This window comes from Dromaius novaehollandiae, chromosome 12, assembly GCF_036370855.1.
Source record: "Dromaius novaehollandiae isolate bDroNov1 chromosome 12, bDroNov1.hap1, whole genome shotgun sequence".
NCBI lineage: Eukaryota > Metazoa > Chordata > Aves > Casuariiformes > Dromaiidae > Dromaius > Dromaius novaehollandiae.
The window spans coordinates 7694288-7720502 of record NC_088109.1 but is presented as its reverse complement, the minus strand read 5'-3'; the positions used below and the strand labels follow the sequence as shown (position 1 = coordinate 7720502).

Below are 26215 nucleotides of genomic sequence, written 5' to 3'. Positions count from 1 at the left end.
TGGACCATCAGAGGGCGGAGGGAGAAACTAATCTGTGGATAGTTTTCCCAAATATTTACTGATAGAAGAGGAATTGTGAGACTTCAAGAACTTGGATACCATCCCAAATATTAGCAGGGTGTATGTTTAGTCTGTAAAACCCTTTTTCTGCATGTCTCCTCTCCTCTCCTGTCCCTTCCTATCTCTACCTCTAATCTCTTTCCTCTATGTTCAAGTCTGCTGTTGCTGTAATCCTCATCCTCACTTTAATCATTGTACCTATTCAGGGTGTAATTCAATTTCATGCTTCCTTCAGCAGCAAAACCTGACTGAAAGATCTCTTTCGCAGCTGCTCACTCCAGCCATAGCCCTGCACTTTGCCATCCCTGGATAGATGCAAGTCTTAGGGTTGTGCAGTGATCCAAATTTTGAACTATTCTCCAAAAATAAAAGAGAGAAGAGATATTTTAACACACCTCATTTCAGGAATCCAGTTCATAACAACACAAGCACATGCACTGGCACAACTCAGGGAGCAACGAGCTGTAACACTGGATCAGGTATGAGAAGCTGCAAAATAGGAGCAAGGTGTTAAGGGAGAGAGATGCTAAGAAAGACGGAGTTTCGCTTTTGGACATATTTCTGAACTGCTCCTTCAGGCCTAAACACTCCTCGGGTCTTCCCTGCTCTATGTCTAGGCCACCACTCGCAGTGCTAGTATCCTTGCCAGGGAGAACACGGAAAGTGCAAAAGGGAAAATATCCCTGACCCCATTGCTGGTTGTTAGTCCAAACTTGCTTAGCATAAACTGAGATTCACAAATGTTGGCAAAGCTTTACATAGTTCCTCGTGGCCATGGATTGGAACATGTCCAATACTAATGGAATCTGCACAGCTGTAAGTTTCAAAGCTCTTAAAACAAGTCACTGCTCCAGCCAAAGGATATACAAGGCCCTTGTAGCAATGTATTTACTTCTGATGTTCTTGGAAACGGCTTACTTGTTTAAGCTAAAACCTAAAAAAATCAACCTAAGAAACATTTGGATTGTGAGAAATTCAACTTAAATGGCATGGGAAAGCAATATGCAACTGAAAATCTTTGCATCTGAATCTGTAAGAACCCTAAAATATCAAGAGAACCAATGTGAAGCCCAGGAAATCCATCTTTCTAAACCAACGTCAGGTTTTAAAAAGTGCAGTTAAGAAAAAAAAATGATAATTTAAGGATAAAGACCTGTACGGAGAATAGCTGATTTCCCAAAACAGTCAATTTCCCCCAGACTTTCTGAGTATACAGCATTTGCTCTTTGGAATGGACAATTCAAGACATTTTAATACTGTAATTTCACTATGTGGTAAGGAAGACTCAGTAACAGTCTTTCTTATTAGGTAACACCACATTAGTGATTCACAGTGTTACATTTATCAACTGACATTTAGGGTTATTAGAGCAAAGCCATGAGGTAACAGATTTTTCTCATCTGCTGGCTAAATCTACTTTGAATGTTGGAGATAAAATAAGAACTGAGGCCTTCATGGATCCAACAATGGCAATTCTAACATTAAAACTCCTAAGGCCCACCAAGAAACAGGTTTCTTATGGCTGACCATGTGTATGCAAACATATGCATCTGCATGTAAGGAGAAATTCCAAAAGGATATCATATTGTCTAAGTAGGATATGTTAAACCTCCTTCTAGGAGAAGTTTGGAATAATTTATCTTGCAATGCACCCTATTGCTTTTGGCTGATCAGCACATCCCTTCCTTTTTTCCCAAGGATAAGGTAGTGACTTCTAAACTATTTTCTGTATCTTACATTACAGTCTCAGGAGTGCTCTATGTCCAGTGGCATAAATTTTGTTTATGATAGAGAAAGTCATCTCCTACTCTTTGTCTGCACAAAGGTTGGTGTTGTCTCCAAATGCTTGAACTCTTCATTGAAAGAGTGCTACATGACAGCAAGGGATAACTCTGCTACTCTCTGCTATGTGTGACAGTAACATTGCAACATTTGTCAATTTATATACAATATGCCCAAAGTTGGAATGATTCAGCAAGAATTCAAACACATTGCCATCAGCAAGATAATTTCTTTCCAGAGGATGGTGAGTCTGGCAAAAGAATTAAAATCATGAGCAGATAATAGGAAACCTGACAGAACTATGGCCAGTATTATGGAGGCTGTTCAGCTACAGTTTTATCCTTATTTTAGTATAAATCCAGGATATTTAGTCATCTTTATTATAGCTAATTAAAAAATTATACTTTAAAATTTTATTTTTCATGTCTTACAGATTAAGCAATTTAAAATTTGAATTTGTCATAGAAAGCTTATTAATATGATTTCTGCTGGAGAGAAGTCCACAGCTTACAGGACCAACTCAAGACAGATGGATTCAGAAAACCAACAGAAAGACACTTAGGTCCAGTGTGAAAACATAGTATGGTATTTGATCTGCATGACATATGAAAAGTCATAAACAAATGAAAGTATGCACACCTTTAAAAACTCTAATTCCCTCTTCGAGGTATGCCAAAACTGAAACCATCTTGAGTTCCCTGAACTTTGATGATTTGCATAAAACAGTGTAAAAATAAAATCACACCTAACTGGAGTCTAAAAAAGCCATGTCGTATACTTTTAAAATAAAGTATAACTAAATCTGTATAACTATACTAACTGCCAGGTACATATATCCACAGCTGTTTTATCTGCTGTAAATAAGACTCTAAAATAAAATAGTTAAAGATATATGAATGTGAACCTATATAATTCTCTAGAGCTATCTTATGATTAGTCAGGAATTATTTAAGTGAAAGATATGTTCAGTGCTAGAAGCAGGTGTTTTTTGCTGCAGTTAGAAGTTTCCATAACAATAACAACAGTACCAATTAAAAGCCAATTAGTCATGGACATTACTTTAAGGTCCAGTACTTTGCAGACTCTCCACTCTTCAATTTTCCTTCTCTCAAGCTGCCCATTATTCTCAGTACAAAGACCTTAAAATGAATGCGGACTGTTTGCCTGTCACTGTGGAAACCTTGCCACACTGCACCATACACAAATGCTTCCCAGGCATCTTCAGAACTACTTTCCCCTGTGATCTTTGCCCTAAACAAATGTGCTGTTTATTCACTCTTCTTCTCAATTATGAAGACCCATTAGATGTTGTGTGAATACTAATGAGAAAAGAATTAAACCTATATTTAAGAATGAGTGAAGATTCCTCTAATAAGACTTTACCATGATACTGAAAGTGTACTGGCTGGCCTCTTTCATTCTGCTCTTTAAATCTTGAAATCTCTGCCAGTTCAAAATTAGAGTATGAATTTGGCATTAAGTTTTGCTGAGCAATAAAAAACTTCGAGATAGAAAAAAATGACCTAGTGGTTAAATCACGTGATGAGAAATCAGAAGATCATGGTATTTTATTGTTCTACTACCAAAAAACATCACTATGCAACCCTTCATGCCTCCATCACCTCACATTGGGATGATGAAACACTGTGTACTCCAACAATACAAATTAAGAAGCATGAATCAACCCTATGAATTAAAAGCTTCTGCACTGTTTGATTTGCATCTGCTTTAAAGTCTAAAAAATTGAGAAATCCAGCCAGAACTTTGCCTTCTTCTTGAAACATTTTCCAAAGCCAATTTAGTCACTAATTATGTCAATGGCAAAGCTCAAAAAAGGAAACAGTCCCTTTCTTCCAGTAGGCAGCAGGGATTCATTAGTATCCTTAAAGCTGTTCTTCGAGCTCTGTGCAACATTTCTGAGGAAAACCTTCTTCAAACCTTCTCATATTTAGTCTCTACTTATGGTTCTAAAGGAACAGTACATTTTTCCTTGCAACAACATGAGCAGTATCAGCAGCCCAATCTCCTCTTCACACCTTCTGTATAAGCATAAAGACCTACAGCTATACCCATTTGATCGTTGGCACTAAACTTGGCAGATTAGTGCTTAAACTGTTTTTCGATAACATGGATGAGAGCCAGTTGTGTTTACACATCTCTTCTTTGGAACTCTGTTGCACAGGGCACTCGCCCCCCCTTTACCTTCACTATGAGGCCGCTGATTCTTTCCTTTCCTTTCCTTTCACTTTCCCTGGTCACTACTGTCGATAAACCAGTGCCCAGCATCCTGTGTTATACTGGACTCCTAGTAAGACATACCACAACAACAAATTTCCAATTCTGTTATTTCCAACAGATTCTTGACATTACATATTAACTGATCAAATGTAAAATCTCTTGGTTCTTTTTAAACTTCCATATTTATCCCTGTTGCTGCTTGCTTTTTTTCTTCATTCTTATCTGGCACAGAACAGCTCTGAAATTCCAGCCTGTCTGGCCATGTGTTCCTTTATGCACATTTAAAATCTACCCCATTTCCAAACACCTTGACATAATTGCAATTGCCATGTCTTATTCTAGAAAACAAGGCTTTATCTTAATCTATGCTACCTTTTTATTCAGGCCATAAAGAACATTACCTGTGCCATATTTCTGTTGGAGTGATTTGATGCAAATGACAGAGCCTGAGTGAGAACTAAGATTTAAATTCTGGAGCACCTTGGTCCAAAAATCCTTGCTCAAAACTCACATTTCTTTCTAGTTTCCCAGCTCAATATCCTCAAAGAAAAAATGTTGCTTTCTCCAATCGATATGCTGAGCAGAAAGATGTAACTAAACAGGTTGTCTGTATAGTTCCCTTAAGTTCTCTATATTAAAAAAGAGCTGATGATGTCCTCTCAGGAAAATAACTACAGAGCAATCAGCGTTTGTACTTTATATTTCATCGACTAACTGTAAGCTCCCTTACAAGAATGACAGAGCAGTGAAAGTATTTAGGTTTCCCCTGAATCTCATCTAAGTGGAGGTAGTCTGTTATTCTAAGTCATGACAGTGTGTGCTGACTTTTATGGGAAAGATTTTTTTCATTAAACTTTTCAATGCTCACTAGACTGCAAGCTAAATTGAAACCAGGTTGCCAGATGTAAGAAGTTAATACTATCAATAGATAGTATTCACTTTTACAAGAAAAGCTTTTCATGATGCTTCATTATTAGTCTCAATTTTTTCTCGGTTAAAATCTCAACTGTCTTTGAGACAACAGTGACTATTCAAGGGAATGTCAGCATCTCTTTATTATGCAAGCTAACTTTAGAAATCTCTAACACCCAAAGAGGTCTGAATTACACCCTCATTTAAAACTAAGAGAACAATCTGCAAAATACAAATAGAGTCCTCAAAATATTGGAAAGGATGCATATTGAGGGTCAGGCCCCAAGTTGTTTTTGTTTAAAAATGAAGGAAAGTAGTGCATTTCAGAACAAGAAAATGTAACATCCTTGTCAAAGGATATTCCACAGAGCCTGAAACTCACAGCAGCATTAGTACAGGATACAACTGCAATCTGCACTGATCCCAGGAGCCTCCATTTTGAATGCCCAGACTTAACAGTGCTTGCTATTTGCAGGCTACTTCATGATTTTTTTTGCAGAACTAATGAAAGCTAAATCACTACGCAGGCTCCCTTCTGGAGCCTCCTATTTCCCTTGACTTCACAGGAAATCTAGTTGTTGCTAAGCTAAGTAATACTAAATATTGTAAATGAAATACATCATTAGTTTTTAGGCAGTCAGCTCTACGCTGGGGCGTAAAAGCAGTGATGATTCCTAAGCATGATTTACCTCAGCTTCCTTCCCTACAGACATTTCAAAATACTGACCATTTTTGTTAAATTTGTGATCTTGTTTACTTAGAGCACATACACTTTTACCAACACCAAGGGAACTAATATTGGTGTGGTTCTTCAGGAACTGACAGCAGCTGTGTTAGAGTAAACAAAAGCTCTCTGTGATACTTATCTCTAACTTGGCATCAGCTTTTCTATTGCTACAGCCAAAGTTCTGTTTCTAGCAGTGGTTGAATTTAATGGCAGGAAGTACTTAGAGGATTTGCACAAAAAGATCGTGTTATACAACTTGTTTCAGTAGGACCAATTTTCTAAGTGTTTTAACTCTCATTTTCTACTAATGAATATTTAATGTGTTAAGTGTAAGGAATCTTCGATATTCATCAAACAAAAACTAATCTTTGGAGGAATTTGGAGGGAACTTAATTTATTATAGAGCTCCTGAATTTGGTTTGCTTTCTTCTGCATATAGATTCTTTGTGAACTATATGCTGGCTCTTTATGGGGAAAGCATACAACCACATTATTATGTGGTCTAAATGAGAAAATATCCTGATGAAAATATTGGAAATCAACTGTTTTCTCAATAGTAAAAAAGGAAGCTATGGAAACATTTATCAAATTATAATATTACATTACAAAATGTACAAAGGTACAAAAGTAATTACTGAGTTATGAGCAGACTATGATTATTTCAGATTATAATCAGGAAAGATGTAGTACTGGGACAGGAGCATAGCCATTATCATAATAGACCAGACTCCATGTTCATGTAGCTACATATCCGAGAGGCAGTTTATCCCTACCTCTGAGAATGTTTGATATAAACTTTAAATGTGTGAACTGATATGCTAGGTTTCCATGCATCCAATAGAACTGTGAGTTTCTTATTACATAGTAACTGTCTGATTTTTTAAATTCTTCATAGCTCTCAATTTCGGTAACATTTTGTGAAATTAAGTTACCTATATATCATGTGAAAAAACAGGACTGCTAAAATAAATTCTGTATTTATGTTGCCTTTCAATTTCACTGACCTTTTTTTTTACTATTTTGCAGATAAATAAGTGTCTAAATTCACTTTCTTTATCAGTTATATTGCGTACTTCTATTGTATCTCTTCTTAATAGCCATGTGGTCTTTCATTGATCACTTTATTATTGTTACATCCCTTTGAAACTGAAGGGAGGAGAGCCAAACCAAACCAAACCAAATGCATTCCAATGGGAAGACAGTAACTCCAGTCTACTCAACATGACAGTCACTTCATATTCTATTCCTGTACTTTCCAAACTGCAATATTTTATTAGATTTTTAGATAATAAAATAAATCTATGTTATTAGACTTACTAGATTTTGCCTCATGCAGACTAAAAGTTTCCATTTTGCTACACAGAATGACTTTTACCATCTTACATGGCTGGGTCTTTCTCTTGAGTGGGTAAGAACATTTTCAGCTCAACTATATTTAAATATAATCCAGATTTTTCCTCTAACACATGCTACCTTGAATTTGCTTTAATGAAATCCCTCAAAGCTGTCCATGTGGCTAGCTATAAGTTCCTCTGTCAACAATCACTGTCCTTTATTTAATTAAATTACTTTTTAAAAATTTTGTCAGTATGTTTAAGGACTCACATTCATTAGCTATACATTCCTTTTTTTCAGAAGCAATGCCACTCATCTCTACTGTAGTTGATATCAAGGTATTTTGCAATCTTTTTTTGATCTATGTACCATCACTTGAAGTTCAGTTTCCTATATATAAATGTAATATTCTCTACATTCCAATCAAAATTGGATTGTTAGAAATTCAGAAGCTCATCACTGAGGTGTTTCTTACCTATAACTCACTGCTTTTCAGATGTATCACTCTGTTCACGTATCATTCTTTTTGACTTCTGAGTCTCTGACACTGCTTCATCGTCATTACTCAGAAGAGTTATCTGAAAACCACCTAAAGGCATCTCCCTGATGTCTTCTGTTATAAATGACTAAGTACAGAATTATGAGACAGACGTATTACATACTAATCTTGATTTTGCTGTTGGATTAAGTGTGTAGTCTTGGTAAAAGCTCTTGGTCCTGGAAACACAAACTGATTTAGAAACCTCATTGTTACTGAAATAAATGCGGCCTGGTTTCCTAGATAACTCTGGGAATGCAGGCCTTAATCTTCATATTTTCAAGTCTATAAAATGAGGAGTGTGCTTAGATGCTTCATAAGGGCATTAGGAAAACTAATTAGTCAATACACATAAGGTTTTTGAACCTGTGAAACGCAACACTGCTGGTTATTACTGCTTTCCATGTGACATCCCATTCCACACTGTTTAATCTGTTGCAAAAGGCCCACAAAAAGCTTTAACATTATTAGCATTAAAAAAGATTATGTTCCTGCAGAGCCTTATAGTGGTGCTGCTTTTTAAACTGAACTGAAGCTTGGTTCAATGTATGCACACCGACATTTTAAGTCTGAGTATCGATCTACAGTAACAGATGCAAGACTTGCTACCCTAATCATGGGATTATAGGGTGTCCATGTTAAAAATGAAGCAGGCACTCCATCACTGTCAGTGGAGAAGGGAGAGTTTATGGCCGAAGTAGACTGTTTCCATATAGATTTTCCAGATATCTTTAACCTGAACTAAAAGCTGTAAGTAATTTTTAGTTCAGAGAGTCGAAATCCACCTTCCTTTGATTCTTAGTGAAGCTACTGAATGCTGCCCTTGAGGGTCCCATTTCACAGGCCCTGAAAGCAGATGCCCCTGTTTTTCTACAGCAAGTCTGAACAATTTAATTTGATGAGAATCGTTCATGTGCTACACTGTGCACATTCATCTTGGTTTTTCAAATTTCCTACAAGTCCACTTTATTTTGCCCTTCTTTCTCAGATCAGAAACCGCGAAATTTCAGCCTCCTTCAAAAAGCAGCCCAGAGCAGAAAGAAGGAACAGCTTTACTGGATGGAAGATACTGCTTATCTGCTGTGCAGCAAGATCGAAGATCTCCCACTGGTGGAGCTGGGATTTCAGAAAATGGTATCAAGCCCAGTAAACAACTATTTTTTGCCCTATTGATTTCTAAGGTCCTCAGCAGAAAAGCTAGTATAGATTTCAAACTAGCAAAGCTACAAATAAATCCTAACACACCTTGAAATCCTAGACGTAAATAAAAGGTAATATCCCAGCTTCCTACTTCTCCATCTCCACATAATTGTATGTTTAATAAAAGACTGAGCATATCATTTACAGCTGGGATTTAAAACATCTGTTTTTTTCATATCACCTCACAAAAAACTTTTTCCTAGCCTGGAAGTATGGAGTCTTCATTTCTTTAAATAAATCTTGTAACTTCAGCTACAATCATTTCCAAAAAACCCATTTGCAGTTAATATTCCATATAGTCACACTCTTTGGAAACATTCTGGCCTCTTCAGTAATTCTGAAAAGGTCCAACCTATTTAGCACATGTAACACTAACTACTGCCATAACATGGCTCAGTTGCAATTTCTCATGGGACTGCATGAAGCGCTTTTTGAAAATCTTATAAAATCATTGGGTTTGAAAAAGGCTGGCTCTAGTTAAAAATTACCTAGACTTTTGTAGAGCAGAGAGCTAGGATGGCTCTCAAAGAGATGACAATTTTGGGGGGTCATTTAGCTGCTGTAATGATGAGAGACATTTCTGACAGCCATCTTAGAAGCCAAACATTTTTTTTTTCCTGGGTATTGGTTTAAATGCCAAGTAGACAGCAATTGCAAACACAGAGTTTGACTTTCTTTACGTGATTTTTGACACATCTAGTTCAAAGACGACAAAAACTCTTACTTGGAATTACCTGTAAGTAACACAGTGTCTTCACTGCAGATTGGAGATGTGTACGTATTGACAAAAAAGTAAATTTTGTGTAATGTATTGAATGGAGCCGGCAACTAGCTGCTCAGGGTGTGAAAAATGATGACATGTAAATAGAGTTAACATTTCAGCATTTTCTCCATTTGGTTAGACCTATACAGTTAGCCTGCTTTCACAAATATTTTATTAAAAGAGGCATACTGCCAGTTCAAAGACAGATTCCATGTCTAAGCTACATTACCCATATTTCAAGTTCAAACAGCTTTTCTAGCAAAAGTTATTCAAGCAAAAAAATTGTGGTGTCATATCTTTAAAAATGTGAAAAAATACTCTTTCAAATGAAAAAAGGATTAGGTAGGCAGAAAAGAAAAAATAACTCAGAGTGAAACTGCAAAGCTGAACAAAAAAAATTGCATGAACACCTGGGATAAACCTAGAACAAAAAAACCTGTGTGAACACCTGGGATAAACCTAGATATACTAGATAAATAAATCTAGATATAGATTTATTTATAAAATATCTAGATAGACTTCGTTAAATGAATGTTAATATGCTCAGAAGAGCATTTGTATCAATAGAACTGTGTAAATTATTTGAAGTTAGCTGGGTTACAAATGAATGCCTATGTATCTCAGTACTCAACTACTTTATGATTCTACTTATATAAGAATTTTATTAAAATGTTCGCTTTACGTTGAGAGAGACATACAAAGTTTCACTATTATCTCTGCTTTCCCGTCCTGCTAATCATAACCTGCAAAGGGATATAAAAGGTAGTCTCTTCTGCATACTGTTCAATCAGAGCAGAAGGCATTCCCACGTGTGAAAAAATGCATTAGTAGTGGCTTAGCTACCTCAGCATGAAGACAGCTTGAGGTTTACATCCCTTTCCCTCCCATTTATGAAAAGCTAATCTGAGCGTCTGCTATGCCAGATGTAGCAATAATTTACGGGATTAAACATACCAGTTTGCAGGTCTTCAAGGAATCCACAGTGTTGTGTGATGTCAGCTCTCACGACTGCCACAACAGTTATAAACTCTGATTACCCCTTTGAACTCCTAAGGCAAGAAAACAAATGATCATACAAAAAGTTTACTGCTAATGTATCACAGATTGAAGATATAGTCATTTGTTTTGTTTTGGCAGTGCTCAGTCTCATGAAAGAAAGTGCTTCTAATACACTAGTTCATACGGTGTTAGGATTGCACTAAAGATGCACTGACATTCACTCTCTAATTAAAGAGCAATACTGCAGGGAAATAAGCTTTGTTCCTGCTTAGCCAATAAATTATTGAACATGATAACCTATAAATTAGGCACATTGAATGCTACTGGAATGAAAATTGCGTTAACAAACATATGTCAAGTGTTAACCAAAATTAAAAAATAAAAATAAAAATAAAAGATCAGGCTGTTTTTCCTTTGTTGCTGAACACAGACCTGACAGAGGACTGAAGAGGTTTAGGCTGGCAGCGAAGGACTCCTCCAGAGGCGTTACGCGACTGCCCTCTGAAGGAGATCCTGCCGAAGGACGGCGCGAGCACCACCGCTGCCCTGCCTATCGGCGAGAGGCCACGGAGAGACTGTTAAAAGTCTCGAGCAGTGACAACAAATGGAAATGGCATTTTAACTTGAACCGAGGTGCCTGCATGCTTGAAACGAAGGCCGCTGCTCTTCCAGGCGGCCCGTACACTGACGCTCTGCACCCGGCGCCTTTCTTTGCACTGCCTGGTGTAACGACTGCAGTGACTACCACCAGCCATGCGGTTCGGGTGCCAGCTGTTAACAGGACTTCTGTCAGTAATCGGACAGTTACCATATAAATCTTTCAGCATCTCCCCCCCCCACACACACACACACAGAAGTATCTGCAATCAAAAATGTGCTGTTTCAGTTTGTAAAAACTGAGCTACTATTGCTTAAATGCAAAACGATGTTTCTTCAACTTGTAAAGACCATGTAGCTACCCCTGAAACTACAGAAGGCATGCGGAGAGTCATTTCTCTGCTCCCTGAGAGTCGCTGGTAGGTGACTCACTGCCTTGCGGCCACTGTTCCTGCGCTGAATGAAGTAACTAAATGTGCACAGTACTTGAAATGCTACTTAAGGTCAAACGTCTTTCGATATTTGCAGAAATGATAGCAAGCTCTTATGATTCTTTGACTTGATCACTGCTAGAATTAAAGCTGTTTAATTAACTGACAGTTGTTATGGTAAATAATTATAATATTAAAATTCATGTTTAAATTGGTGTAATCTGATGTCAATTCAAAATAAATGTTCAGCATAAAGATATGGCCAGTGCTTACTATGCCAAAGATTTCCAGTAAGTTACAAGCATCAGAATAATCATTTAAGTCCCAGTAAGTATCTTTCTGTGATAGAAACAGAAGCTAAATGCAATAATTTTTCTAAGATGCAGCTAAAAAGTATTGAAAAATTTCTGCAGTAGTACATGTATATTTGCATGTATTATGGTTATTTCATCTACAATTTATTTGGCATGTAAGGATACATTAGGTTTAGTTTAGATAGCCATAACTAAGCATTACATAGCTATAGCTGAGCATTAATAGCTATAGCTAAGCATTAAATAGCTAATACTACAGGTATATATCAAGATCCCCATGCCTACAACACACAGTAAGTGAATGAATAAGTAAGAGAACATTTAAATAAAATTCTTGCACTCTGAATAGATACTCAGCTGTTACAATGACTATGCAAAAATATCTACCACATTACAATGGTTTTATTCCTGATGAAAAGTGTATATTCAATAGTGTATGCGAACAGTAATTGTCACCCAAATAGTATATTGTTCCTTCACACTTATTCTTATATTTTGGTTATTGAAAGGAAAGAAAAGAATTTAAGTGAAACAGTAACGAGTCACCAGCAAGAGAGTGCTGAAATAATGATCTCTGCTGAAGCTCAGTTCCCTTAAAGCCCCTTTCCATGAATGATGAAGGACCCTGCATTGTGTTTCACTGAGATATTTAAAATCTCAGTTTTCCTTTCTCAGTCGCACCAATGTAAAATGTCACAGCTGCGGAGCAGGGGCTGCTCTTTTGTTGTTAACTGCTGTTGGTTTCCCCAGCGGAGGATCAGATGTTCCGATCGGTGGAGGGCCAGGCCGCCTCCGACGAAGAGGAGGAGAAGTGGACAGGAGACCAGCAGTCCCAAGTGGCCGAAGTGAAGAAAATACTTGCCAAGCTCCCTTGTTGTGGCACTGGGTATGTTTCTGAGATTAATGCTGCTTGAGCCTTTTGAGAATATTACTTCATGACCTAGAGACACCATGGCTTCAGTAAGAAGCAATGCTACTATAAAACAAAATCAAAAGGCTCCCATGTGCTCCTTTACAACACATGGGAAACAACACACTAAGTACTCCCACCTAATCCTAATAGGTGTCAGCTAGGACACCAATTTATGACCTGTGCAGCCAAGAATTTTGCAGAAAAACTGGCTTTTACAAACATGGACCTTGATTATGAGGCTTCATTAACTCTTTTTTTTTTCCCTAATACAGATGTGATGAAAAAATGCGGAAAAAGCTGATATCTTATTTTGGCACCACCAAAACTGAAAACTATCAAACAGCCTCTGTGGAGCTAGCAGAGAGACTCACGCAGCTCACTGAACAGCTTGAGCTCAAAGGGCATGAAGTGAAAAAACTGGAAACAAATACGGAAGAGGTAATAGGTGCCAGGCATAGTGTGAAAAAGTTATTTATGTATCTTTAAGTAGCTCCATTTATATCTATTGTATTCTGGCTGTTCTGCTTTCTGTTGTTGATGCCTTTCACTATGCCATTACTCTGTAAGCTCGACTATCTCATGCTTTCCTTTAACACCACCATTTCTAGTACAGCTCCTACCTGAACCTCCAATTATTGGAGGATGAGATGTGCACCAATTAGAGTGAACCACAGGTTCTTCAAATACCATCCTTATTTAAATGATTTAAGATGTTCACAGATTTTGTGTTCTGAACTGATATCTCTGCAGATCAAAGAGCAGGAGATTAAATACAGGCCATGCCCCTTTTGGTGGTTTCTCAACTTTGGATGAAACACTCACATCCCAACCCATCCAGTTCCCTAAAATAACTTTTCTAGGAATTCCTCCAACTGATTGAGCCACAGAGGCTCACTGTTTTGGAATCCTTCAGAGGGAATCATCCAGTTTACTCTGATGCTAAATAAAAAAATCTATTTCTCAGGCTTATTACTGTGTCCAAGTTTCAGCAGAGGTTATTGCCACAGTATTTAAAAGCCCCAGTGCGGTATCCTAGTAGTGCTATCTAATTGTAGTATTTAAATATTGCCAACTTTAGCCAATGATGAGTATAGATTTTAATGCTATGAATCTTTCTATGAAACAAAGATAGTGAATCATATGCATTACTTTGTCTTAAGCTTCAGTCAGTACTTGTTCAGTATTTTACACCCTGATGCTAATCACTTCCAGAAATAAGTTATAAAGGAAAAGGTTCTGAGGATTTGTTTTTGTTTGCTTTTAATCTGCTGCCTGATCATCCAGTTCTTGTGCTTGGAAAGGGTAAATGATCTTTCCCTTCATAATTTTACAGACTTTTATCACCAAAAATGTTGCCTCACTTATCCTCATTCCTAGTCTGTTTCATGTCTCTTGGTACAGAAACCATTATTTACTTCTGTTATTCTATTTTATTCTTCTGTGTACTTTTCAGGCTCTACTATTACCCTTTTTGAATAAGAACCGAAAATGAACTTAGCATTCAAATGCAAGCCCATCATGGCATAAGAATGATTTCTGTTTTGTCCCTGGTTCCTTTCCTAGCTAGCTGCCAACATTTATCCTCTTGATCTTTGCTGATCACTGAGCTATGTTCAGGATACATTTCTCCTGGATCTCTTTCTTGAGTTGCAGTCATCATCACTGCATACATATGACATTGTTTATCTTCCCTTTAGGCCTTACTATGCATTACTGACACTGAATTTTATGTGCTATTTTATTGCCCAGTTATTCAGTATCATGAAATCCTGCTGTAATTCTTCACAGGCAGTTTTAGTTTTGATTACCCCCGAAAATATATATGAGCAACAAACTTAAACACTTTCGGTCACCTTTTTTAAAAACCATTCATGAACATGCTGATCAGCTCAGATCTTAACCCAGATCTCTATGAGACCCTAAGGATGATCTCCCCCCATTATTAAAGCTGACCATCCAGTGCTGGTCTGCCTTTCTGTGCTTTACCTCCCACCTTTTAACCAGCTCTAAGTCCATGGCAGGATCTACTCTACAGTCCAGTGTCAGTTTTATTTTTTTAAGTCTTTAGCGATGAACCTTAACAAAAGCTTTTTGCAGATCCAAAGTACACTCTATCAACTGAATTACCATTGTTCATGTATATTCACAGACCCTTTCAAAGAAATCTAATAGATTCCTCACTATGTTCATCTATGTATTCACCAAGTCCCTTCTCTATTACAGTTTCTATCAGTTTGCCTGACAGAATTATTGATATTGTAGGGGTGATTTGTTGTCCCTCAGATCATCTCTGCAGTATCTTTTAAAAACTGGTGTTACATTTGCCACCTTCCATTCCTCTGAGGCTAAACTGATTTAACAGATAAATAACACAGCACATTTCAACACTTAATTCTGGAGTTCTGTTACTGTTTCCTTCCTGTTTTGAGAAAGCACCTCAGGTTCATCTCTTGCAAAAACTGGCTCTAATATGAGACCCTCTTTAACTCCTTCAGTAGCAAACACAATACAATTATTTTCTTTTACATTCCTTAAGTTTTTATTTTACATATTGGTTATTCATTGTCCTAGATGTATTCGTATACACGCTACTCCGGAGGCTAGATTCTCCTGTGGCATTCACCCTCTTACTTAAAGAGGCTCACATAGCAGCAGCTGATTTATTCTCAAAACTAGTAGCTGGCAAGATAGTATTTCCATTTCACAAAAAAGGCACAGATTAAAAGGGATGTATCCAAAATCAAGCTGTGCTAAAGGACTCTGACAGAGCTAAGAACACAACCCACATTTCTGAGCCCCGTGACTTAACTACTGACCATCCCTCCTCGGTATCTAAGCTAAGGAATAGACTTCTTAACTACCATCATTATCGTATTCGCAAATGTTGAGGTAAGAAAGGGCATTGGATGTAGCTGATCTAGGGAAAACATGCTGGGAGAATGTTTTTATGGTACACTGAACCACTGTCTTGGAGCACAATAAGATGACAAAAAAACCTACATACCCATAAACAAAAACAAAGCAGAGGAATCAGAAAACTAGCTTTCTTATATATACGAGAAAGTGACTGTAAAGAAAGCACAACTGCTGTGGAAAGCAGTTTACTAGTCAGAGCCTAGGAAATACAGACAAAAAGGGCTTTATATGAGCAGTTGAAATGAAGAGGAAAAAGAGCCAGCAGTAACAACAAAGACTATGTCCAAATATCACTAGTAGTATTTTGAGCTAAGCATATTGCAGATGCTGTCCATAAAAACTAAGCAGCTGGTTATGACACTGGACAACTATGGAGGACTCAAGTGGCATGCATATTAAAGAGGAAAGTTTGTACTTTTTCCATTCTTGTTTGTACACAAGACACACTGCACAGCCTACAGCCTTTCAGTAACAACCAACAGAGGACAGAGAAGTCACTGTGTAGCTTTCCAAGTATGGTGGTTTTGCCAGCATGACTAAAGAAGTAGCTAAAAGCAGCAGATGTGTAATATTAGGGGTGCTGAGGCCTGACGGGATAGGCCTCTCTCCTGTCAGCATAGGTGGGCACCAGTTAAGAATTTCCATGAGCATCTGTTTAGCTGTGTATTAGGAAAGTGGATTTTACAAATACAGATAATGATCTTGTTTCCTCTGTGTTATTTGATATGACACTTCTGTCACTGTTCAGCTGTACAGGGGAGCATAACTCTATTTCATGTGTTTAGTACATATCTGTGATGAGTGGTATTTACAACGTGGAGGCAATCTGCAGCATAATAAAGCAAGCCACATGTTTAATTCACTGAAGACCTCACACAGCCCCTAGACCATTTGCTGTCCTAGTCACACTGCTGCCACATTGGTGGTAACAATGTTGGCTTAATGTACAGGAAAATATTACTTTATTCATCCAAGATGGGTGTTCAGACAGGGATACTGAAATCACTATTTGGCAAATGGACTAGAGTAAGAGATCCAAACTTCCGTAGCTGCTGCACAGCTCAGAGGAGCTGGAGAGCCTCTCACAGTAATGCTCAGGGACAACTAATGGAACAGACAAATTTCCATCTGATGGTGGAACAAGTGACAACCAGTACATACTTTCAGCACTGTCAGAAACTAAAATGACCTTTTAGAAGACTCAAAGTGGATCAAGGATTATTTTATTTTTTCACTCTGATGACACTCATGTTTTAGGGAACTGGAGCTCCTTCCTATCTATTAAATATTAATTAGGATAAAAATTTCCACGAATAAAATCTAATAGTGTGCCCATTAAACCTGCAGCTTTACTGATTCAGCTCTTTCTTCAGTTATTGCTAGAACTCCAATAGAGATTAAAAAAATGACAACAAAGAGGGATTAAAAGAGCCAGCAGACTTGGCATTTACTCCACATGGTTTTGATCCTAAGGGTAATATAAATATATTTAGATTCTGTTTGGAACAAGAAATTGCAAAAAATGGTTACATTTCAAATTTTCAGGCACAGTAATGAATGAAAAATGAAGTTTATTGCTATTAGTAAAGTTGAAATATGTCAGTGCTCTCGAAAGTCAGAAATTAATATTTAAATGACATATTTTCCAGGGGATGATTTTCAGGTTCTTTTTAGCAACCTGGCCATACCCTATGCACCACCTTCCTGATCTCCTAACGTAGCCTTTCAGAACCTTGCTATAGCTAAAAAAGCTCTGGGTCTCTGACAAGCGTTTACTTTGTGGTGCAAAATATTTCACTTAAGTTCTGCAATGAAACAAATGCAGCGTTTCAACTGGTAACATTTTTTCTGCTTGTAGGTCTGAGACAACTGACAGGTCGCAGCTCAGCTTTGGAAGGTCCAGGTGTGAGAACGCCACTCCTGCTATAATTTCTGTAGACTATTTGAAAGTCTTGTTGAATCAGGACCTTTCTGCACTTAGCTGCAAACCAGTGATTCACCAAGCAAGCAGGCACACCAATGCTTTGCAGAACGAGGATCTTAAAAATCTTTTCTTAAGACTCATTTTTTCCCCAAAATACTTAGAAGAAACTAGCTGATAAATTTATTTTCTTGTTTCATCAGATATACGGATGATCTGCATGTAAGAGTTCCAAAGCAAAAATATGATCACATTAGTGAGGGCATACAAATCAGTCATGCTTTCTTACCTTAGAGGAATATAGGATTGCAAAAGATTAGAAAACTGAAATAGAAATGCTACCAGTTAAGATTTCTGAATGATCTGGTTGCATCCAGTGTTGAATGACCTGCCATTATGTACAAGAGCAAAGCATGCATTTTCTAGCAACAATTGATTCTTCACTTTATGTAGACATTAAAGAAATGTACTTCCTTTCAAGATAATCTTCCGGAGTGAACTGACATTTACCAGATAAGGGGGAAAACTTAGCTTTGCAATTTTGGGGCAAGAAAGTGAAAAGCTCTAGTGCTTTTAATTTCCTGTGTCATTGTCTAGATGAAAGGCCCATTGCTAGGTGAACTGCAGCAAAAGGTGGAGGAGACTGAATTGTTGAAGATGGAGCTACAGATGTTGGAGACTGAGAGAGTCAGGCTGTCACTGGTGGAAGAAAAGTTCATGGATGTTTTACAGCTTCTTCAACAACTTCGAGACCTGGTATGGCAAGAAAGCAGTCCAGAGACTTGGCACTGTTTTTGATGGTGTCCTTTCCAAACTAAAAAGGATGTCCATAACTTTGATTCAGTACAAGGTCCTTTACACCAGGAAATATTTCTACATGTGCTTGCTCTTGAAACTGTCCCAGTGGTTGCAGAAAACTTTTAAACCCCCATGGGTGACTTTCCAAAAGAGGCCCAGATATCTCCCTGGATCTAGATCTCCAAGCTCTCCTCTAAATAAAAATTTGGGAGTCAAGGAAAACAAAAATGGTAATAATCAGAAAGTCTACTTCCTTCTAGAAGATTATTTTTCCTATTGATCCCACAGAAATCTCAGTGCCAGCCTGTCTTCTCTTAAGCAGACACCAGCCCGAAAAATAGTCCTCTTATAATACAGCTCTCATTTTAAAGATTCTTTGCCTCACATAGCTCCAGGTGAGGTATGTGGTAATCCTCACATGCATACATTCCTATTTTGAGGAAAGAAATGAAAGCACGTAGTCCTCCTTTAATATCTCTGTCATTCTTATGCCAGTGCACTTTACCCTCAGACTCAGATTCCTGAAATGGGAATCTTCTGCTGAAATTACATGACCAACATGTGCTATGCAGTCAGAGTTCTGGTGAAATGCAGCAACAATGCAGTACTCTTCAGTACATTGTATGGTAATATAGTGGAGGAAGTCAAAATGTTCATGTGAACTATTGAGCTGCGCAGAAAATAGCAGTACTCTCTGGAATTTGGCTAAACATTAAAGTTAACACTTTTATCTCTTATTTCAGTGGGATGGTTAATTGTTCAGAAATGTTTATGTATCAGTCTTCAAGTCACAAGCTTTTGCAAACCAGAAAGTGCACCTCCCACCACCACCGGTATCCGGGGGGTAGGCATGACGAAGCTAGCAGCATGGCATGCCGAGTCGCAGGCTCTGCCTTTTGTACAGCAACTGCAAGCACTGATCAGCATCTGATCAGAGGTATCCTGCCATTGCAAAGCACAGCTCCCAGTACCTACTGAGTTCAAAACTCAGACTGAGCCAGAAATCAGTGCTGCACATAGACAAGAATTCAGCTTTCCCCTGTGCAAGCAGAAGGAAGGGTGGAGGAAAAAAAAAAAAAGAATAGGAGAACCTTTGTTTAACTGCATCCTACTGCGGCACTGAGTCCATATTAAAGGGACAGAAACACTTCCTATATACCAGTAAGATATTTTTCTGTGAGAAGTTTTTTACTGAATTAATAACCCAAACATATAAGAGCTGATGCAACAATATCCCAGAAGTATATAGCCAGTATGGCAGCTCAGTCCTTTAGAAAATATGTTTAAATTTTCTGTCTAGGGATTGATAACAGTGAGGGATGGTCAGAAGACCTTCTTGGATGGATGGATAATCTGTAGAACATGGAGTATGTTGGGAGCCACACTGTACTGTTGGGAGTTAATTTCTTCAGTAACGACTCAGGGTGCTCCTCAATTTTCAGCAAAGCTCTTGCCTAGTCCATGTCAGATGAGAATGCTTCCTCAGATGATCACTTTACTGTGTGTGAAGTACGCTCCTGTTCCACTGCTGACTCTAGGGAACGAGTACAGTATCTCATAATTTGGTAACTTACTTTAGCACCTGACACAGAAATTCTACTTTCCTATCCCAAGTCTGACACTGCTTGTTACATGCTTCAATAACTATCCAGTGAAGAATTAAACTAGTAAAGACTGTGACTGGCAACAAGCATAATAACCTTTTGTGTCAAGACTTCAACATGTCAGTCACTGGTCAGTCATATTATTGAAAATTATTCCCGCTTAGGAGACAATCCATCATGCAATGTGCCACACCTGAGTGATAACAGTGCTGAATGCTAAGCATTGCTAGAAACATGGCACAGTGTCCTTCTGACTTCCACAGCATGAGTACAGGGAGCACTGTCATTGTAACTGAGTAATTCCCAGCATTCCCAGCAGAGTTTAAACAAAGATCTCCTAAATCCCTAATGGGATATACTTCAGACAAAAGAAAGCTTATTCATCAATTACTGTGGTTTTAAGTGTCACTTCCCCAGCATATTCGTCTTCGAGTTGCAAATACCCCCAGCACCTCAGTTGCATCAGTATCTTCTACAAAGCAATGACTGTCCCAAGACAAATGTGCACTCTGCCAAATTTCCCAGCATGTTACAAAGGCCACGTATAATCCCAGCCCGCCAAAAACTTCTATCCACTATGCCCCGGTCCCCACTGGGGCAGATATGCAGAAGGTGGGTGACTAGCATCAGTAAGCAAAGTCAGGATGGCCTGAGTTGCTGGCAGGGTACCTAATCTTTCTTCCAGACTAGCCTCCAGCTATTTTCACTTCTTTAAGTTTTAACTAGAACAGCCTGTCCCTGAAGATATGGGGGCTGTAAGTACTAATTAAACTGATTGCAAGACCATCTCCCAGAAAGCATGCATTAGTGTCTAGATAACAAATTAAGAGAGTTTGTTTTCCAGACACATTATGTAACATCCCAAAAGATTTCTAAAATAAAACTGTGACTAAAACAGGCCATGCAAATCCTAAATAGTTTGTACAGTCCTCTCACTTTGGCTGATGTTTAATACACCCCAATATATAACTAATAGTGGCCCTGCCATATGACATATACAACAATCTCTTCTGATTTCTGTATACCTAAAACGCTTGCCAATGATTCTTAAAACAAGTGGGTTTGGGAAGCTTTTTTCTGATATAACATCAGAAAATTTTCCTGTTCACCTTTCAACATAGGCTTAGCAGGCCTGAACAAGCTTTTATTGTGCATGCCCTGCTTGTGTTCCTTACCATCTAGATTTGTGTAGGCACAGGCTCTGGAAAGCTCTGTATTTGGGACTGAATAACTGCAGTTTCTCTTTCTAGAGCCGTGTTAAGGAAATTGGACCCTCCACAAACTGCTCTCATTTGACTAGTATCTATGATAAAATGCTTGAAAATAAAGCCAGTATCAGGTCTCATATTACCAGGATTTGGTTTCTTTTAATTTTCAAATGCAAATACACTGTGCATAGAGTTTATTGCATATATTTAAGCTGGTGAAGGACATAATTGTGCCATAATATTATCTTGTTTTTTAAAGAATATATCTAAGCGAGCCCTGGGGAAAATCTTGCTGAGCACTTTGGAATCCTGCCGTGACCCCCAAAATGGTAAGAAAGTAAATCATGTATAAAGACCAAGGAGTAAGAAAAGTGTTCTTTTGCGAAAAGCACTAGATAATGAACAATCGAGTAGGAAAAAAAATATTTCAACTCCTGGCAGACATGGTGAGGGAAAGAAGTACCAGGCAAGAAGATTACCTTTAGAAATTGATGCTTTCTACTCTGCGACACTTCAGGAACAGGAAAACATCCAGTATTTTTTAGCCAAATTTAAATTAGAATTTGGCCTTAGGGTAACCATTCAGTATCCCACTAATGTGTGTAGGAATTCATTAATATAAAAAGAGGAAAACATAACCCCAAGTATGTAAGGCACCCACATTTATCAGTGTTTACTATTCCAGTGCATGCTTCATCCCTTTCCTGCAACACAGACAAGGTATATGAAAAAGCAGCACATTTCTGTAAAGAAACTGGATCACAGTTCCTTTCTGCACTCTTGTAATAACAACCTTTCATGTTCCTCTTATGAAAAATTAAACTTGCAAAATTCTCTCCCTTGACAATGGTCTGTTGTGCCAGAGCTGCCTTTGTAGGAACCACACAGGGATCAAAGCCTGGAGGTTTAGATTTGATTACTTTGTTCCTATTAGCAGAGCATTTGTACTTACGCTGAAGAAATGAACATGCTGTACCAAGCCTAAGAACATGGCTTGTAGGTGCTTTTAATAGGCACAGTAATCAAAGACAAGATAATAAAGGCTAGATGTGGCCTGAAGGTTTGGTTTTGGAGAATATTAATAATAGTGTTTCAGGGAGAATAATATAAAAACCATTCTGGGTTTTGCTCTTCCAAAGCCTCATTGTTGCTAGTGTGCAGCAATTTAGTGTGCAGGCAGTCTGGACCTAAGCTGTGCTGTTCCCAAACGGCTGCAGAGGAAGCAGAGGAAGCTGCAGCTTTTGCTGGCTCCAGGACACCAGCACAGAGGGAAACCATACCTGAGCTATAGATTTGGTGAACACAAGAAAAGGGGTGACTATTAGTATACACAGCACCCAGGTGTCCAGAAGGTACTACTACTTATCCTACACAGGAACACAGACTCAAAGTAATGCTGCTGAAGCAAAATATCTCCTGCTGTAACTGCAGCACAGCTCAGCTTCCAAAAATGGATAACTGACAGCAGTAAGTTAAACAGTGAAGTAACCTTGTGACGCGCTCTGTCCATTCTCCATCACCATTGCCATAAACTGCTCGCCTTCTCTTCTTCCATTTTCTGGCTCTGCACTTGATGCGACTTAAGCAGCTTTCCTAAGTCTTTGTTGTCAAACATTTTTTTTCCTGTTTGAGAACACTAAGTGGATGATTGGATTAGCAACTTTTTATGGTGATATGAAACAGTCTTTGTATGTGAGGACTTGATGAGCAGAGGATGAAGCAAGAGAAACAGAAAAACAGTACAGAAACAGTCCTTGAACCCAGCTCCACTCTCATGCATTTTTATGGGGACAGGAATTGATTATTTGGTCTCAAAATTCATAAATGTTGTCAGTTCTGTCTGAAATATGTCTGACATGTTCTGTCTGAAATAGCACCTATGTAGAAGAGAGCTTTTGTTATGACTGTTAAACTGCAATTTTCTGGCTTTGTTGATATGCTAATATTTGCAATTTTCTTTTAAAAGGAAAAGCCCACCTTTTTGAAGTCCTAGATACTCTTTACCATGGGCTGACTGCCTGCGAACTCTTACAAAGCCAGCCTCTGGAGCAGGCGCAGAATCGCCGGTCCTTGTCTAACCCGCTGGTCATCTCGTGCTGAGCAACAGTGCCAACGACAGCCCCTCGCAGCTCGTCAAACAACAGCCACCGCTCATTCAAACAACTGACGAATGAAGAAGATTTGTCAAATTCAAAGGAGCTCAGTAATGGAGAAGAGTAGTAGAATAATTAAGCCACAAAATCAAAGGTATGCTGCTTCTGGGAAGAGCGCTAATTCCTCAGCTAACTCCAAAGTCATCCCTTGTTCACGTGATGTGAGGATTACTCACCAATGCCCATCTCTGACAGAAGCCTAACCAGCCTTACGTTTTGGCCCTGTAACTGAACTGGCTACACAAATAAGAAGTATTCCAATTACACTGACCTGACCAATTTAGATTTACAGCCCTGGTTATACAGTAGCTGGCAACAACTTTTAGCTTTTGTGTTAACTGAATCATTTTATTCAAAAGCAAAAGACAGCCTTTCTAGCCACTGGCAAGTAAGCTGTGTTCTTAATGCACAAGGGACAAAATTACTGTAATATAAAGATACACATATGAATATAGGCCAGTAGTGCAAGTTAAAGACTATGTATAAAATGTATGTTTGTATGTTTATATATGTGAATACAATTATTGACCTTATTTAACTCTAAAGTTAGATTTATCTTACTGTTCTGCTGAATTTTGTATTTGTAATTATAGAAACGCCTTAGAAATTTGCAACTATTCTTACTGATGATAGTCTTAAGATTTTATATTAAAAGTTACATTTAACTGCTTGAAAAACGCACAAAGCAATCTTGTTTCCAGGCTCTCAGGGAAAGGAAGGACTGAAAAATTCACTTTGCAACAGCTGCCATCATTGCATTAGCAAATGACACGTACAGTACATGGTTTCGTTCTCCATTTAATTTTCCTCAGTGCAACTGTACAGACACAAAGATAAGCCCCACCTGCAGACAAATGGAAGTAAAATGCTGGGCCTAATCATGGTGTCATATACCATTTTAATCAGCAATAAAATAATTCCCTGGGGGCAAAAGTAAAAAACCCAAGTTGCTGCCAAGTTGCCTTTGCTGTTTCATTCAACTATCAAACAGAGAAATTAAAGAAGCAGAGTTCTTAAAACACCCAGTTGAATTTATGTTATTGAAAAGATGTACTGTAGTTCTTCTAAAAATGTGAAATGATTTGCCTGAGATAATGCCAGCAATGGAATAAGACCATTCAATTCAGAACTGTGTACATATGATTTTTTTCCATGAAAATGTATTTCATACAGAAGAAGAAGTTCATATCGCAATGCAATTTGGGGAGTAGGGAGATTTCTATTCCTTTTTATTCATAATTCACTGTATAGCTCACATATGCCTCCCATGCAAAACTGCACTACATTACTTAACATTTTGAAACATGCTGGTAGCAAAAACATGCAGTAGATACTTTTGTTTTAGAGAAAAAAGTTGTTTTGTAAACAATGGGCCAAACTCTGTTCAATGGTGTTACTTGGGATTTTTTCTGGTTTAACATAGGAAGTTTATAAAAAGATATATATTAGATACAGATATGTATTTTCATTGCAGATTTTTCATCAAAATAATTTAGACAGGACAGATAGACATACTGTAATATTCACTCTAAATAAGAAACCTGTATACTAATACTACATATAATACATATGTATTTTTAAGCATAATATAATGCATATATAAAATAAGCATAATAATACTTAGTTTATACTTAGCAATATACTAATACTAAGAAAACTATATACTAAATGTGCAACAGGTAAAAATTACATAAAATGGGCAGAAGTTAATTCCCTGTTTGGGTTTATTTTCTAAGAAAGCAAGAGCAATTATCAGCTTATGTTCGGTACAGCTCTCTTGGACTTTTCTAGGAATAATGTATATGTATAAAGAGAGAAAATGCCAGTAAATCATTAAGTATGCATGATCTGTGTGTATACTTGGCAGAAAAGACACTTCAGGAATAGGATTACAATGCAAATACATACCTGATTACGAGTTCCCTCAAGCACTACAGTATTCTTTCATGATATGAATTAATGTTACTTGTTGCATACTCTCTCTCCATATACACAAGTATTTGTATAATATATACACTTATGTATACATTAGTATTGCTAATTGCATACTTTTGGGATCTTTTTTCTAATATCTTTCTAGAAATATTCCAGACTATTAAGTGGACTTATGTGCTAATGACAAAATGAGGGAGGCGCAATATAATCCGAGTACTGCACAGCTTATCCAAGCAGCAGTTGAGCTGCAGTTGGAAGGTGAAAAATATCACTGGAAACACTGGATATTTCTGGTGTTAAGGAAGAAGCAAACAGTTGAGATTAAAGGAAGCTTTTGTGAATAAATAAAAAGCAGTTAACTGATAGGAAGGACCAAAACTGTATCTTGTTGAATTAAGTTCAAGTACTGTAACATTTTCTATTTCTATAAGAAATGGCTACAAATTAGAATGATTTTTGATATATCAGCATGTCCTCGAGTAATGAATTATGGAGTAAGTCAGACCTGCTGTATTTTCATAAGAAAACTCTGCTCTTCAGGATGGATTAATAAACAGCCATTAGTCAAATCCTTACTAGAAATCTGTGGCAGAGCAAAGCATTGTTCTTCAAAAGAGTTTCTTTGTGACCTTAAAACTGATTTTTTTCTTAAATACTTTTACCTTTTTTTATACTGAGTCTGATAGCAGTGTTGCTGGGGCAGGCAAATATTTCATATGAACCTATATAAATATGTGATTTTAAATCAATGTAAGTGAGAAATTTCTAGTTCTGCCTCAAAAGAGGTAGGCTTCAATAGTACAATTTACAATTTGGAAGACATTCAAAAGAGACTGCACACAAGTCCTGGAAAGTAAACCCAGCATTTCAA

General features: G+C 37.7%; 2 protein-coding genes across 4 annotated transcripts in view; one reads left to right on the top strand and one right to left on the bottom strand.

Annotated features, from left to right (window-relative positions):
- EFCC1 (EF-hand and coiled-coil domain containing 1) overlaps positions 1–25913 on the top strand; it is a 59305-nt gene extending 33392 nt beyond the window's left edge. The window contains exons 3-8 of one of the 3 annotated variants that reach the window (XM_026099544.2): positions 8581–8726; positions 12647–12782; positions 13082–13247; positions 18244–18402; positions 21516–21585; positions 23223–25913. In XM_026099544.2, coding sequence (XP_025955329.2) covers positions 8581–8726; positions 12647–12782; positions 13082–13247; positions 18244–18402; positions 21516–21585; positions 23223–23356 — 811 coding nt within the window. In that variant the 3' untranslated portion in view covers positions 23357–25913. Of the gene's footprint in view, positions 1–8580; positions 8727–12646; positions 12783–13081; positions 13248–17583; positions 18132–18243; positions 18403–21515; positions 21586–23222 lie in introns of those variants that run through there. The other 2 variants (XM_064518852.1, XM_064518853.1) reach the window with 2 other exon arrangements.
- The window catches only part of CFAP92 (cilia and flagella associated protein 92 (putative)), a 167377-nt gene that overhangs the window by 82260 nt on the left and 58902 nt on the right, over positions 1–26215 (bottom strand). The window contains exon 5 of the mRNA XM_064518850.1: positions 10510–10604. The gene's annotated coding sequence lies outside the window, so the exon portion shown is untranslated. The remainder of the gene's footprint in view (positions 1–10509; positions 10605–26215) is intronic.